The sequence below is a fragment of the Nicotiana attenuata genome, chromosome 1 (assembly GCF_001879085.1).
Source record: "Nicotiana attenuata strain UT chromosome 1, NIATTr2, whole genome shotgun sequence".
Lineage (NCBI taxonomy): Eukaryota > Viridiplantae > Streptophyta > Magnoliopsida > Solanales > Solanaceae > Nicotiana > Nicotiana attenuata.
Window position 1 is genome coordinate 7,014,609 of NC_031989.1, and position 17,216 is coordinate 7,031,824.

Genomic DNA, 17,216 nt, shown 5'->3' on the forward strand with positions numbered 1-17,216 from the left:
CAAAATATTTTGGCATTGTGATTGTTAAAAGACAACTGTAATGCAAGAAACAGATCTTGCATATAATTTTGACCATAACCATAATTGTATAGCTTTCTCTTTAAAAGAGATATCACCACATGGATGTTGATGAATCTGTGGTAGTACAAATTAATTGAGAGCTCTGGAAGAGCCAATTATTACTATTTTGGAGAAACACAATTAATTACCAATAAGGTATGGTGTTGTAGTAAGTCTCAAAGAAACTTATTTAGTTTCCAAAGTATACGCGAAAGCGATTGATTATATTGAGACTATAAATAAAGGAAAGATTTAATATCTTCTATTACTACAACTTGTAGCGGGATAATATGTATGTGAAAAGCTACCCGCTTTATTCTCCAATTTGTACTACATAAACAAAAGAATACCACAATGAAGTGGATATTTATTGATATAAAAACCCTTATCATAATAAACTTGGAGTTTATTCATAATTGCACACATCATGGTGTAAACCTGAAGTTTATCAATATTGATAATTTATCCAGTTGGCATAATTGGTTTAGCCATGTTAATTCAAGTATGATGTGCAAAAATAAAAGAGAATTCACATGGGTAAATATTAAAGAACTAGAAAGTTCTTTACGAATTCTCTTACATTGCTTGTTCTCATTAATTAATAGACCAACTAAAATTGGGATCAAATCCCATGAATGCTGAAAATATCAAAGGTGAATATGGGCCCATTCACTTGCCATGTATACCACATAAGATGCATCTATGAGATGGTTACATGTGCGATTATTAATAACCCGCAACATGGTATTTGCGAGGTAACTTGCTCAATAATTTAATTTAGATCATAATTTCCAGATTTTTTATTCAAGATTGTTCATCTTGACAAGTTGGTCTATATCACAACTGGTTTAGCAAAATGATTTATTGAGTGCCTCCACTTAATAGCTAAACAATTGCTTATGAGAACAAAGTTTTGTATATCAGTTTGATACACGTTATATACGAAAGTGTATTATTTTCTCCCCTCACAAGTGGTTCATGGTCAGGAACCAAATAATTCCATCTTATTATTATTGATGTGCCGTGTATATTTTGATTAACACCATAACGCACAAAGATGGGTTCTCAAAGTTGAGGAAACAAGTTAGTTTTTCTAACATGAGGGGGAGACAAGATACAACAGTTGAGAGAAAGTTACATGGAATGAATTATTATTTATACATTTAGATCCTCGAATAAAATAATATGAACTTGAATTTCATAAAAGGATAATTCATCTGCAATATATTGCAAAGCATGCAAGACGCATTTGCTGACCCAAAGAAAGTAACTATATTCTCATTGCAAATGCTCCTATTAGAATAAGTCCTAGAAGGACAAAGTCTATAGTACGCTTAAAGCGTATAGACAAATCGGTTTCAAATAAACTTCTTGATAAAGAAGATGAGCAAATGATCAAAATGATCATAATAAAGAAAGCAAGTGATCTAGGAGATCACATGACATAACACTTCATAAAATCTCAAGAGAGATTCAGGTACCTGAAAATATGAATGAAGAGATCTCTATGTTATGTCTTTATGAAAAAATATTGAAACCGATATAAAATATTTTTCGACGACATCTATGATACCGCTAACTATATATGAGGATCTTAAGTCTGAAGAAACAATTCGAATAGAATTGGTTTCATATGAAAGACATGAACATGTAGTTCAAACACTTGAAAGTATAAAGTCAATGGTATGTGCAATCAGTTTTCGATATCTTATATGTCCAGCATGACATGAAAACTTGATATGCATCTAAAGTCTATTATATGGCTTATATGACTTAACTTATGTGACAATCCATGAAGGATTTAAGTTGCTTGAAGCATATACAATTCTTGATCTTGAAGTACCACTTCATCAGTGCAATTTGTGCACAAATGTATCTTGCTATAACTATAAGCATGATAATATGATAGCAAGAGTTTTCACCCCTATGTGAACATATTGAAATGATGATTCCAACAAGATCATATGAAGACAATACTTCTATCAGGGATGATGATTTCAAGGTGAAACAAATTCATTGAAGTTAATATGGCTGATATTGTTTATCAAATATCTACCAAAGATCTTTTGAAGATGGTGCACAAGATTGGAATGCAAATGCTTAAGGATGTGAAGTGATGCTCTCATGAGGGGGAGTTAATACGCGTTGTACTCTTTTTCCCTTACAAGGTTTTGTCTCACTGGGTTTTCCTTGCAAGGTTTTTAACGAGGCAACCAAAAGGCGTATTGTTAGATATGTGTACTCTTTTTCCTTTACTAGAATTTTTTTTCCCACTGGGTTTTATTTTAGTTAAGGTTTTAACGAGGCACATTATCTGTTGAATAGACATTCAAGGGGGAGTGTTATAAATAGAATTGTATTTATGGTGAATGTCTATATTTAGAGAGGTTCTAGGGTTCATTGCTTGGTGGCTAAGTCACCCTCTCCCAATAAATAGAGAGTTCTATTCTATTGTAATTCATCCTAAATATCAATAAGAATTCTATTGCAATACACCTTTCAATTGAATGAAGGAGATTCATTGATTTTGATTCAAACTCTTATATGGAGTAATTAGAAAATCTATATCATATTCATAATAGATTGTATATATTGTCGCGAATCAGCAGTCGACTCAATCTTACTTAACGTTTTTTTATAAATTTAAAATCTTGGATCTATCTATGATGTATATATTAACTGCACTCATTCCTATATTATATTCATAGTTGAAAATTTTCACGTTCGCTAAACTATGTATTTCATGTATATACTTTTTAGAATTAGTTTAATATTATCTGTTGGCATGCTTGCTCCACAAAGGTTGAATGGTGTATTTGGTTGAACACTGAGTTATTTATCCAAAAAAAATGGATCAATTGCTACTTAGTACTACTTTTTTTTCTCCTTTGTTTAGTGGTATACCTATATTTTAGAAATTTTAGATACGCCTCTGTATGCATCAGCGGACTTCTTTTCCAAAAATACGCAAAAGATACATGCCTTCTTCTTTAATTTACTTACTAATATATATAGCAGCCTTGTTAATTTCTAACCTAAAATGGCTGCTTCCGAAACAGGTGTGATTACAGCGATGCTGCCACGCATCATAAACTATCTGAAGTCTGACGTATGTAGACTGAAAATTTTCTGATTAAATTAACAAGAAGACATATATATAGTCACGTCCTGTGGCTTAATTAGAGTGTAGCTTGCCTCAAGCAAAAGATAAAAGTAATCTCAATCTGGATATGTCTGCTAATTATCAAACAGGTTTACAGTATTTTGATGCCGGCATTGCAGAGGCAAAACATCGATCATCATTAGTTTAATTGTAAACAACACAAAAGTAAATTAAAGTACGTAAACAAGAAAATGAAATTCGTATAGTTTATCAGGGGCGAAGCTACGTTGATCCAAGCTAAGGGTGGTCAACTGAACACCCTTCGCCGAAAAATCATACTACGTATAAGGTAAAATATTACTTGTTACTGATTAAAAATAGACTTTGAACACCCTTGCATAGCCCATTGGCAAAGGGTGTTCAAAATTTGAAAACCCTTATTGAATTTCCTGACTTCGCCACTATAGTTTATTGTGTATTTATCAACTATGGATATCTTCCTGTGTAATTTAATTGTTAGCAATCTTCTTTTTTCTCAACTGATTATTATTTATTTCGATAACTTGAACCCACAGCTAGCTTGTAAATTATTTTCCTTGAGTAGTTGATGGTGCTCTCCTATGTCCTAAATTTGCCACGTCTCACCTTCTTGGAAAATTAAAACCATAGAGTCAACGATGTACATATGATTTTTCACGATAGACAGGAAAATGGTTGGACATCTATAGCCGTTGGCTTGAAGTGATCAATCAAGAAAGAGAAAAAACAATTGAAATATCTTGAATCAATCATTGGTTTGGTGATGCAGTAATTATAGCTTATTTTCTATGAATTTACTGATATATCAAAGTATATTCTAGAATAAAATGATTGAAGAAATATATGGTCTTAGGTCTCTGAAACTCTTTATGCGGCAGTGGTACTGGTAAACATTCACTATATGTGATCTAGTGAGTAGCAGATCCCACTAGAGTTGAAAGAATTTGGATTCAGATGATCTCGTGAAAAAGATCTCCAACTTTACACTGCCATAATGAGTAAGAACATTAAAGAAAAAACGAAGAAGAAGAGATTATTTATATAAGACGACAATATTTTTTTGGTAACTGCCACTTCTGTCCTTCGGGTGAGCACTCTATGGTGAGCATTTTGTACGCATGTTGGGTAAACCTTCCCCTGTTTAATAGCCTGCAAACTACACAGGGAATGTAAACCGCACTAGGCAAGCCCTGTACGACATGTTCAACCAAGAAGGCATTGAGGGAAAATTCGATGCCAACTCACTGGGCAACTCCGAAGGGTTACATATATAAGACGACAATTGTTCTTGCTTTTTCTCTGAATAGACTCTGAAATAGCCAACTCACACCGCATATCCATGCATGCAACACATTTGAAGGAAATTATAATAAAACTCCAAAAGTAGAAGTTCCAATTATGAATTCCTAAGAATGGTATATATACCACAACTTTAGTACACTGTATATAAGTGAAGATATTGGATTCTTCCTCTTTCAGAGGGTCCATCTTTGTCTGGTGATAGAATTAATGGTGATTCCTATCGTTCAACCAAAAGTCGTTCATGAACCAAAATTATCCCTACAGGAAAAGCAAGAGGGAACATATATAAGAGAAAAATAGTTATACCCACAATTTCTTATTTCAAAAGGTACAAATTCAAGATGATAAAATGCTACCAAAATTGCAAAATGGAACATGGTATTGCATTACACGACCATCTCATCTAAAAATTTAAGTTATGAAAAATTACAGACTTTTAACTACCAAAATATATTATGTCTCTGACACATTTCTTTATGTGTGAGCCTAATTTTTTTTTCATGCTCTAAACATGTGAGCACTTTTTAATTTTTGGGTGGCAATGAATTTGAGTCCAAGAACTCAAATATGTCGGCTCAGATATATTTGAGTCCAAGCCTAATTGTGTGACCTCTTCATCGAAAAAAGTTAAATTGTTAAAGAGAATACATTTTTAATTACTTGCTATTTCAAAAAAAGATTTTTATGACATTTAATTACTTGCTACTTCAAAAAAAGATTTTTGTATGACATTTAATTATTTGCTACTTCACATATAGTGGTGGCAAAATGATTAAAACAAAACAGTTAACCACCCATATTATATATCCACTAAAAAATAGGTTGGATAATGAACTTTTTAAAAATTGGTCAAATATGGGTAAGAACCATATTATCCATTTACAAAATGGATAACCAATGAGTAACCAATTGAAAACTAATGGGTTTAACTTTTACATTTGTAAAACCTCAAATTGGGGGTTCCTTAAGTTTGGGAGACTAGTGATTCTCCCAAAAGTAATCATATTCATGGAACCGTTATTTATACGTATTAAATATGAGTCGGGCCGAATAATTTATCCGTTTTTTTCATTATTCATTTTCGACCCGAATCATATCCGACCCGACCTGCCCGTTTGCCACTCCTATTCACATATACAATTTAGAAATGGCGAATAAGATTAACGTGTTATATCCTTTTTCTGGCCAGAGCTCGAATGTACAATACGCCGGAGCTAATGATATTAGCCCAACTCAGTTTCATATATATTAGGAAGGATTAGTCAATATCTCTCTTTTTCTTATTCTAACTAATGAAAGTGCAAAAAAGTGGAGCGCTAATTACCTTTACAAATTTTCTTAATTCATTTCTTTTCTTTTTCTCTATTCCGTGTGAGTCATACATGTACATAGCTCCAAAATATTATTATGGGTGTTACATTTAGGACATCCAATTTAACCTTATAAATATTAGCCAATCAAATTGCTAATACATGTAAGAATTCATCATGATATCATCTCTGTAGTTTATATTATCTATCTTGTGAACAATCATTCCATCTCACTGTTTTCACAAAATAAGAATGACATAAGCAAAATCTCACTAGCTAGTCATCACCAATATATTTTTAGAATATTTTCCTTCCTTTCAATAATTTTTGTAATTTAAAATTTCTTGCTGCTAGCTAGCTAGATAGGCAGCAATATTAGGTGATAGCTCGGGACAAGCTATTGACTTTAAGATCCTGCAGGTTGGGCCACGTATCAAATGTGGTACCTATCTTGAAAAGTTGAAATAACATTAACTTAAAAAATAATACTTTAATTATGATGGGTATTTTGTCCTAATTAGCATCCAACTGTCTCACTATTATGCTGTCCTTATATTAGCGGGTGATCTTACTTTAAGGCCTCATTTGTTTTTTTTAAGATTAAAACGTTTGAATCTGAATACGTACCCGAATATCAAGATGTATATTAAGATTAAAATATTTGAATCTGAATGCACATCTAAATATTAAGATGTGTATTAAGATCTGAATACTAAATGATTAAGACTGTTTGGTTTTTAACATTTGAATGTGTAAATATTATCTTTATTTGAAAATTAATAAACATAAAATTCAAATTAAATACTAATTAATCTAATATTTAATCAATAAAATATATAATTTTTCTAAAATATGGTAGTTGCTGGTGGTGATAGCTAACGGTGGTGCTTGTGAATGCCGACTAGAGGCGGTGGTTGGTGGTAGGTTTGGCTGATGGTTGTGGTTCATGGTAGTAGCTAGTGGTGATTAGTAGTGGTGGCGATTATGATTGAGGATGGTGGTAGTGAGTGGTGATAGTTAATAATGGCGGATGGTGGTGGCAGTTGTGATTGAGGAAGGTGGTGGTGGTGGTAGTTAATAATGATGTGCAATGCCGGTTATAGTTGTTGATGTTGATGGGGCAGTTAGGTGTGGTAGTTGAGGTGGATGAGTGTTGTTTGTGGTTGAGAATGATGGTGGTAGGAGTGGTGCGGACGGCGAGTGGTGGTAGTCGATTATGGTGGCGGCTATGATTGAGAATGATGGTGGTGGCAGTGATGGTTGAGTATGGTGGTGGTGCTGGTGGCATGGTGGTAGTTGATAATGGTAGGTGGTGGCGACAATTAATAATGAATATGAATGATAGCATCTTAATGAAATTAAGTCTCTGTTATGGATTTTAATTATACAGACCTATTCAGACCCATTAAGTGGTTGTGAAGTAAAAAAAACAGACACACTTAATGATTAAGATCTGAATAATTACGAATCAAATTTTAAAAACAAACACACTTAATGTCTGAGATCTGATTGATTAAGATTCAGACCTCCATTAAGTGCAAACAAATGAGGCCCATGTAAGATTATCGTTGAAAATTAAATTACTTGTCAAAAAACAGCATATATAGATCACCTGCTTTTTGTTAGTCCTGTCGACTTGTCGGGAAACTATGTTACTCCCATTATCTTTCATCTACACTTGCTTATTATAATTATTACGTGACTTAAAACAGAAAGTAATAATGGGCATGCTTTTAAAGAGCATCCATTTTATTATTTTTTTGCTATTAATAGCAGCTAAGCTATTTTTCTAATTTAATATCATACCATATAAAAGAACTTTTTCTTGATTATGTGTTATCACGTAGGTCCTGCCACGCAGCTTATACACATAATATATATAATATAGTATCTTCTAGCTTATTAGACTTGTAATTAGTTCAGCCTAATAAAAGGACTTTGAACCATTCCTAATTAAACAACAAATATACGTAAGTGGCACTTAAGCAAATGAGGAAATGTCATCTGAATCGAAAGTTCTATCCAAAATCAAGTACCCAAAAGATGACCAATATTTCAATGCGGACGCTGCAGAGGCAACACATAATCATCAATTTATTTATATACTAAACAAAATATCTGAAAAAGATTAACCTAAGCAAGAAATGAAGATCAGCTAGTTGGAGAATATTATTAGTTTTTGTCAACGCCTTTTTATTGGATATTAATTAACTGGTACTTTAGAGTCTTTTAAAGGACATCTGGTTGGAAAGCGTTTCGTTTATTATTTCTTTCGATTACTTGAATCAACATAAGCTGAACTACAACTTCTTCCCTTTGTATAATAGCTAATCCTATTTGTATAAATTTGCCACGTTGCACCTTCCTAAAGTCTAAAGGATTGGTAATTTGGTATAATTAATTAACGTACTTTTAGAGACATTTAACTGCAATATGTGCTTGATTTAATTCAACCCAGGGGCGGAGCTAGAATACATGTTACGAGTTCGCCTGAACCTAATAATTTTAATCCAAACCCTATATTTGTCTTAAGAAATCTATCGAATATGTATAAATTATTAATTTAGAATTCAATCACTTAAACGGACTAGAATCTCGAATCCATAAACTTTAAATTGTGGCTTCGTCGATCTGACGGAGTTAAGATGATGACAATTGACACATTATATTAATCTAACCGAGTTCTTGGAGCAGTTGTACAAACACTGGCTTGACATGAAACCATAAAAGGAAAAAAGAACAAACAATTTAAATTATGGCAGATTAATGTTTGTGTACTATTTACTAATCCAAGAACATTCTCGAATAAAATTATTGAAGAAAGAACTTTAAGAGGCAAAGCAATTAGTGGTTGAAGCACGCAATGCATGCAAGTAACTATCACTATTCACTATATGTGGATATGGGTAAGTATCAGCTTCCACTATAGTTACGAGCATTTGGTTCAGATTTTCACGAAAAGATCTTCTTGATTTCTGCACTATCTCCAACTATGCTGCAATCGTGAGTTAGTCAAATCAACGAAGAATTGGAAACAGATTTTCTGATCGCACGTCCAGAAAGGACAAAGAAGAACAAATCATTCAAATTAAAGGACAATCATTCTTACTTCTTTTTTTCCTCTGGAAAGACTGAAATTGCTAACTCCATAATTGCATAGTAGAAGTTCCAGCTGTAGATTCGTAGATATGGTATATACCACAATTTTCATACACTAAAGTGAAGATATTTGAACTTCTTCCTCTTGAAGATATTCATACAATAATAGAATGGGATCCTCGTAAAATCAAAGGTTTTGCACTATTATCTAAAATCATCCCTATTGGAAAAGCAAGAAGGAATATGATAGAGACATGCACTAGCTAGTGAAAATATACTCTATTTGTTGCATTAACAAAATGACATCTTTCTATATATAAAAATGTTTATCTTTAAACTTTTAATTCTATAAATTCTCTTATAATCATATAAATATCATGAAAAATTTAAGATTACAAGTTCTAAATAATACTTCTAGAATATAGCGAAAAACATATGTATTTCTTTCTTAAACTTCATACATGTCTTCTCAACCAGCGAATGCTGAAAAGCTGCTGATAAAATGTACTCCCTCCGATTGATCACTTTTACTTGTACACTATTGCTTTTGCACACTCCTTAAATAAAGTATATAATTTAACATGATACCCATATATATTAATTGCTATATAATCTTAATGGATTTGAAATAAGTAATTAATGCTAAGGGCAAAACAAGAAAAATAAATTATTTTCACTTGATATGCGAAAAATCACATCCTGCCAACAACAACAACAAACCCAGTTTAATCCCAACAGGTGGGGTCTAGGGAGGGTAGTCTGTACGCAGACCTTACCCCTACCTAATGTAGATAGAGAGACTGTTTCCGATAGACTCTCGACTCAGAAAGGGCAAGAAGATGCGAAAAATCTCAAGTAAAAAATAAATATTTATTTTTAGAATATTTGACAACTACAAGTGAATGGATGGAGTATGATCCAAAATCTTGCTGCAAATGGCACAAAATTGAAGGTGACAACATGCTACTGATGCTGTCCAGATGGCACGTAGCAGTCAACTTCTTAAGAAACCAAAACCCAATTATTCTCAATTTTAACAAGACCACCCCACAATTAAAAGATATATCATGAGAATATGAGAAAAAACGACATGGCATAATCTAGTAGGATGAATATAATGTCTAATCAAGAAGCTTAAAACCAGGCAAAATGGTCCTTGTTGGGTCCTCAGTTCAGCTTGAATCACACATACCAAGGTTGATTCAAATTGTGGGGATGTTCAAATTATTGTTATTTGTGTATTCAAGATGTGGCTCCAGATTGAACTTGTGAAAGAAATTAATCCAAGTATATATTATTGCATTCTATATTGATAATGCTCATATTGAGTTTGATATATCTATCATCATGTCATGGAGTTTATCTTGATGATGCTGAATACAGCCGCACCTATCAAATCAGCTATTGAGGTGGCTCAAAGTTAATCACTCCCAGATATAATGTGTTTAATTTCTACTGTAATTTATCTTTTAAGGCAAACTTTCAGAGTATTGAAATGAAATGAATCCAAATATAACCAAATGAATTAAAAAGAAAATTAATATACTACCGATCCCAACTAGTTTAGACTTTAGAATAATGATTGTTTGATTATATATACTGATTAAGCACAAATTATACAGTGATTATATCAACTAATATTTGTAAAAAACAAAGATTAGTGTTACCTTTTGTATGGGCTTTGTTTTGTTGGTGTGTTGCGTGAAATCCCTTATTTATTGGATAGGAATTAACCTAAATACCCAACCATCCAACTGCTTAAACAAAAAAACAGCCCGCTGATGTATAATAATACTTATATAGTTCAAATATAATATATGGATAATTATATATAATCTATGTTTAGCAATTATGAAAAGTAAACAATGAATTCGGCCGGCTGTTTGTGTAAAAATGGGTGACTGGTTTTGGAACATTGATAGTTGGAAAAATGACACTGTATAGGCACTCTCAAAATAATATCCAAAAAAATATATATTTTTTATATATACACATTCTATATGTTATATAAAAAAATTATACAAACTTTAGATATTTTTTTGGCTACTAAATATAAATAGTTTCTGATGAGGCTAAAAGTGAAAAAAGCTCTTGATATTTTGGTCAAATCCAGCCAGGGACGGGCTGATGTTTTATTGGATCAAGAGCAGGCCCACAACTCCCTCACTCTCCGACGTTGTGGACTGTCCCGTAAAAAAGTGGCCTTAACTTATGTGGGCCTAAAACGGCCCAGCCCAACTCCCAACCCGCACAAAAGAAGAAAAGAAGAAAAGATTCAAAAGAACAACTCTTGCATTCTTGCGCCACAAGTCCGAATCACTACGCTAGCAGGAAAGTAGCTTGAAATTTACAATTAATGGAGTTTTATGCTGAGGAAGGAAAGAATTTGAGCTCAGATAACTCCACGTTGATTCTGGTATGCTTCTAGGGTTTTGCTCTCAACTTCTTTAGTGATTCTTCCACTATTTTTTTTTCCGGTTCTGTAATATTGTTATTTGTTTTTACTGTAGCCGGCGCTATCGGTAGGAAATGTAGGGCAACTAGCGGTGGATCTTCTAGTAGCTTCTTTGAGAGCGGAGAGAATTGGATATTTGGACGATCCAAATGTTGTTCCCTGCGTCGGGAATGACGCCTATTGGCCTTCTCCACCTGGTGAACTCGCCCTTCCCGTCGAAGGTATCAATTGAACAACTTATTACTTAATTTGGCTTGTGCATTATTATATTGAGGACAATTGAAGAAATATTAAAGTAGTTGTTATTAAGAGTTTGTTTCTATGGATGTTCATTTGAATTTAACTTTGAATAGTTAGATGAATTTGAATTTTTGAATAAATGTATGGAATACTATTGTTATTGGAATGATGGCAAATGTTTGGAATGTTTCAAAATGGAAAGGGTATCATTTAACTTGAAATGCGAGGAGTATAGCTTTTGAGATTTTAGGAAGGAAAATGACGTTTCTGATTTTGGTTCATGACAGTATATGAATCATCTCCTGATGCATTGGCTCTGGTACAGCAGAGGTCTCCGGTTGTTAAGGTAAATGTTAGTACTTTTTTTGCAATGGGTATCATTGCTGCTTGATCTGGTCTTTTTCTCTCGTGCAAGCCATCTAGGAGGGAATATAATGCAAGAGCATTTAACATCTGTTTATACCATCAGGTATTTAAAGCAACTATTGGTATCAGGTAATAGTAAATGTGAATTAATTGATTGGGAAAAATGGTAAGTAGACTACTACTCCTGGTTAAGCTACAGCGATAATGTGAAAATTGTTTACATGGACTGTCTGTATAACTTAAATCCAACTTTTTTTTGCAATGTATGCAATTAAGGTTTTGTCTTTTAGGTGGTTGTTTAGTTTTAACAGCTTACCCAACAGGGAATGATGGTTGAATTTGCTAGGAACTTGGCGAATTTTGCTGCTGCCAATGGGAAGAAACATGTAATCGTGCTCTCAGGCTTGGAGTTTGGGCGTTGGCGAAACATTGATATGTCGAGGTATCAATATATGAGCTTCACTTAAACATATTTTTTTCTGTTTTCTTTATGTGGTTCAATGATAGAAACTCTGTGATTCCACTTTCTACTTCATCATGTCCTCCCTCCATTGAGGAATCACTTTACATGGAAACTTTAGTTGCTTTTTCTGAGACCATTATCTCGTGAATTGCTGACTGCTCCTGTTATTATGGGTGTTTTAGCTTTTTGCATTCGAATACCTAAATGAAGGCGACTTAATATGTGTTGGTTAGGCTCACGGCACGGGTTCGAACCCTGTCGTAGACAAAAGACTGGTGTTTAAGTGGAGAAAGATAACCCTCAGGGGTTTGCCTGGTGGCAATTGACTTGAGCCTTGGGGTTTGCTCCCTTTCAAGGTCTCAAGTTCGAAACCCACTGGGTGCAAACAATTTCTGAAGGCCATCGGACTGGGTAAAACCTGAATTAACCGTGGTGTACTTGCGGGAAACTCCTTGCCGAGGGCCTGTGCACCCCCGGGATTAGTCGGGGCTCTAAGAGACTCGGACACCCGGTGCAAATCAAAAAAAAAAAAAAGTGGAGAAAGATAGAGGGGCAGGCCCATTATCCACCGAGTTTCGAGCGTGCGTCACTGGCCCTCGTGGTTTTCTTGGTTATCAAAAAAAGTAGGGACTTAATAAGTAAAGGTTGCTAAATAAGATGCTTCTTTGTTGGAAATGTTGCTCGATATTATGTGTACATGAAAGGTTCCTCTAATTTTGAGTCGATTAGTGAAGGTGAATATTTCCAAACTGTTGCCTTTTTAAGCTATTAAGTTTACTGTTGCTTATTCTACTGACTTGCATTGAGTTCTTTTCTTTGAACATTTTTTCTGAGTCCATGGTGAAATTAATTTTATGGCTATCGTTGTACGGTGTACCAGTGGATTGCAGATACATTACCTTTCTAGTTCCAACTCAGATGGAACAGACGATCAGTGTGAAAGCCAGGGCTGGAAGAGATTACCAGAGTATGATCCTTCCCAGAGAATGTGGAAGTATTTAAATGATTTAGCCAAAAATACTGCCTCTGAGGTGGAGGATTTGCCTTATGAAGAGCTGGGAGATGAGGACTACGATGCCAGTTTGCCTTATGCTGCGTTGTTCTCTTGTCTTAAGGTTGTGATATACTCGTTTCAGTTGTTCACTATGGATAACTTGATGCACTAGTACATTTCATGAAAAATTAATTGTATTTGTCATACGTGGCTTTCATATTTATAGAATCTGATTTCTTTACTTTGTAGTTTCTTTCAAACTGTCTTTGCTTATGTTGTTAAATCCTGCTGTCTTTTTGTTGCACCATAATACATTCCACATGAGCTTGAGATTTCCAAGTAGTTAGGTTTCTTATTTTGTTTTGGGATTGTGTTCCTTCCCAGATTGTTCAATGCTGCAGATCTGACATGTATTATAGCATGCTTAAAATAATTATTTGTTCTCGCATCTCAAAAAAGGTTTTTCATTCTCTGATGATGTTATAGTTGATTTTTCCTTTTGCATTGTTTTGATGTGTCATCTGAGTATGGTGCGAGTTTCAGATTGTATCTTCTCGTAAAACTATTTCTCCAGCTAAAGTTAGCACAGCTTCTTTGGAGATACGTTTAAGATGGAGTGAGTTCAATGAAAAACTACTATTTGGTTTCCTTTGTAATTTCTGATATCTACATCTCAAGACTATTCTTGATATGAACTTAGATATTTATCCACATTTTTATGTTAAGTATACTTTTCTACCCTGATTGAGTTTGTGTAATAATCTATTTGTTTATTGGTCTAGGCCAAAGGTCTGAAGGTCACTTGTCTACTGTGTTATTGCTCGGAGGGAGACAACATTCCCGATGCTTTCAATTTGGCTGATGCAGTGTCAAAAGCTCTGGGGCTCCGACCTAATAGTTCTCAAGGTGAGTTATTGTTTCCTGGTATGATTAATCAGCTTTCCTTGATTTCTTGATCTCTGTACAATCATACAATGCTTGTTATGAAAACTAATGCTGCTATAGCGCTTTAAGTACCTAAATACGGTCAGGTAACTCTTATCCTGTCAGCTAGTGGCTAGTAATACTAAGTGCTATCTGCTTGATAAATTTACATGAGAAGTGATTGAGTTGAGGTAATGAATATAATTAGATCATCTTCAATTGTTTTTTGGACTGTTTTGGAGGGGGAGGTATTGGGATTTCATGCCTTTTGGGTATTTTTAAAATTATCGCAAAATGCATAGATATGGACTAGGGTAACCTAGGGATATTACCTTTCTAGTACGTTTAAAATTGCCATTGCCATAGGACGCATAGATGTGCACTATCTTGTAACATAATTTTTGAGGCACTAACTGACCTCTTTTACTGGGATCGTTCAGGTAATGAAGGTGGAAGCTGGACTTTGCCATTTTCGTGGAAGAGTGTGTATGGCCCTCCACCAGATATGTCTCTTTTCTAGGCTACTTTGGAGCAGTTTATATCCCTGTTATATCTCTCTCGGTCTCTTTGGCTATGATCAAGTGAAATTTATATCTGTGATTCACTTTGGCTGTACAAGTTTCTAGTTTGAAAGTGTTTGTCATAACAATTTTAAGGGAAAAAGTAGCTGTGTAATTTAAACTCGTAAGCATCTTTTCAGCTTCGTTAATTCTTCAAAAGATCGTTAAAATATTAGATTGTAATGGTGGAAAAAATAAGGTTCAGATTCTCTCCATAACCCCAACTTTTAGGTGGAAATGGAAAAAAATAGAAAGTACTGTTTTTGAAGTAAAATCATTTTCTTTGAAAAGGTTAATTAGGCAAGGTACATGAATCAAGCTGCCTTTGATATGCAGAATTTTTTTTGGCTTGACGAGATAAAAGAGCCCGTTTGGATTGGCTTGGAAAAAGTGACTTTTAAGTGCTTGAACTTGTTTTACAAATAAGCAGTTATGTGTTTGGATAGAAGTGCTTAAGCTAAAAAAAAAGCTATTGAAATGTTTGGTAAACAAGTGCTGGTAAGCAATTTTTTCTGTTAAAATGACCGAGATGCCCTTAAGCTATCAACACTAAAAATAAGCTTATTGATGCATTTTTAATTTTAAATTAAATCAAATGCAGATTAATTTGTGTATCAATTCAGTTTAAGTTTAAGTTATAATATTGATTAGATAAGATTATTTTAATTAATATAAAGTACTTATTAGGTAAAGCATTAATTAATAATTGTAATTAAAAAATATACTTAAACTGTATAAACAATTCATATAAAATTACCCACAAAGTAAAGTACTTTTAAAGAACGAAGAACCACGTAAAAGTTACTTTCTTACCTTCTGCTTTCATTTTTTGGTTATGCAAATGAATCAAAAATGAAATCTGATCGAGCTAGAAAGCTTTTGAAGTTGAGAAACAAGCATTGCTAATTAGTTTAAAATGCTCCTGAGGTTATGATACCCGTTAGGAAGAAATGGGAAAAAAAAGAAACGGGTTAGAGGTTTTAGTAAGAGAGGGTACTTTGGTAATAATAGAAGTATGTAAGGGATAATAGGTAAATTATTTGGTCAAACTCAAGTAGCTTTTAAGCCCCAAAAAAATAAGTTGGGATAGACCGACTTATTGCTTTGGACTGGTTTTTAGTTTTTTGGCTTAAAAGCACTTGACTTTTTGTATTTGCCAAATACCAAAATAAGCTAAAAAGTGCTTTTAAGCTGGTTTGACAAGCTTTTAAGCCAATCCAAACACCCTCAAAAACTACTCGTGCAATGTCATTCACATTATAAGTATGTGTGTGAATACAGTCAAACCAATCTATAACAACTGCGTTTGCTCCGATATCTTTTGTATGTTATAGTGAAATGCTGTTATAAAGGATATATATTACTCCTTCCGGTCCACAATACGTGACCAATTTGCCTTGGGCACACCCATTAAGGAAATATTAAATTCTAGACAAAAAATAGTTAGTGTGACTAAACTACCCTTAATTAAATGTTACAGCATAATTTAGTGTGAGGAGTAAAAAAGCTTTTTAGGGATATATACATAAGGGTAATTTTGGAAAAACAAATTGAATTTTTTCTTGATTATATAAATGGACACTTATTTGGGACCAAAATAAAAAAACAAATTGGTCACTTATTGTGGACCGGAGGAAGTATAACCTATAAAAGATCAATTTCGAGAAAACTTGACTTTTATACTGAAACTGTTATATCAAGATACTGTTATAGAGACCCGAGACGATTTTAGGTCAAGGCAATTCTTTTTGCCTTGCGAAGAAAACAGAGTTGAGAATTTGTCAGCTTGAGCTTTACCGTGGCACAGAACTGCATAGTATATGGCCTAACATAAGAACATGATAATTTAATGATCTATTTTTTTTTATTGGATATGTTTAACTTAGTTTTTAATGATGAATCACTTACGGTAACATCTGGCTGAACTTGAATTGGCTGATATTTGAAGTATAAGTTGAAAAAAAAGTATTTAAAAATTTACACAATGGAGGTATGCGCTCTATGCCTATTTATGTTACACCTCATATTTTCATACGTGAAAGTACGTCATAAGTAAATTGATAAAAGCTCAAAAATGAGATATTACATCCCGTATTTTCGTACGTTAAAGTTTCATCGTAAGTTAATCGACGTCGGCTCGGGAATGAGATTATTTTTGAAGTTACAAGCATATTTATGCTATTTATAACAGGCGATAAGTAAATTCGTGAAGGTGAGAGGGTAAGCGGATCGAAGAGAATGAGTTTCGTCGAAGTTTGACAATTCGGGATAAAATACGGTCCGAGCTATAATATTTGATAT

The 17,216-nt window shown here is 33.6% G+C and overlaps 1 protein-coding gene across 1 annotated transcript; it reads left to right on the forward strand.

Moving 5' to 3' along the window:
• LOC109231921 (proteasome assembly chaperone 2) lies at window positions 11,195-15,087 on the forward strand. The gene is made up of 7 exons (XM_019397548.1): window positions 11,195-11,329; window positions 11,424-11,589; window positions 11,896-11,954; window positions 12,298-12,416; window positions 13,318-13,552; window positions 14,214-14,337; window positions 14,796-15,087. Exons 1-7 carry the CDS (start codon window positions 11,270-11,272, stop codon window positions 14,873-14,875), a joined length of 843 nt encoding a protein of 280 aa, XP_019253093.1. The 5' UTR covers window positions 11,195-11,269; the 3' UTR covers window positions 14,876-15,087.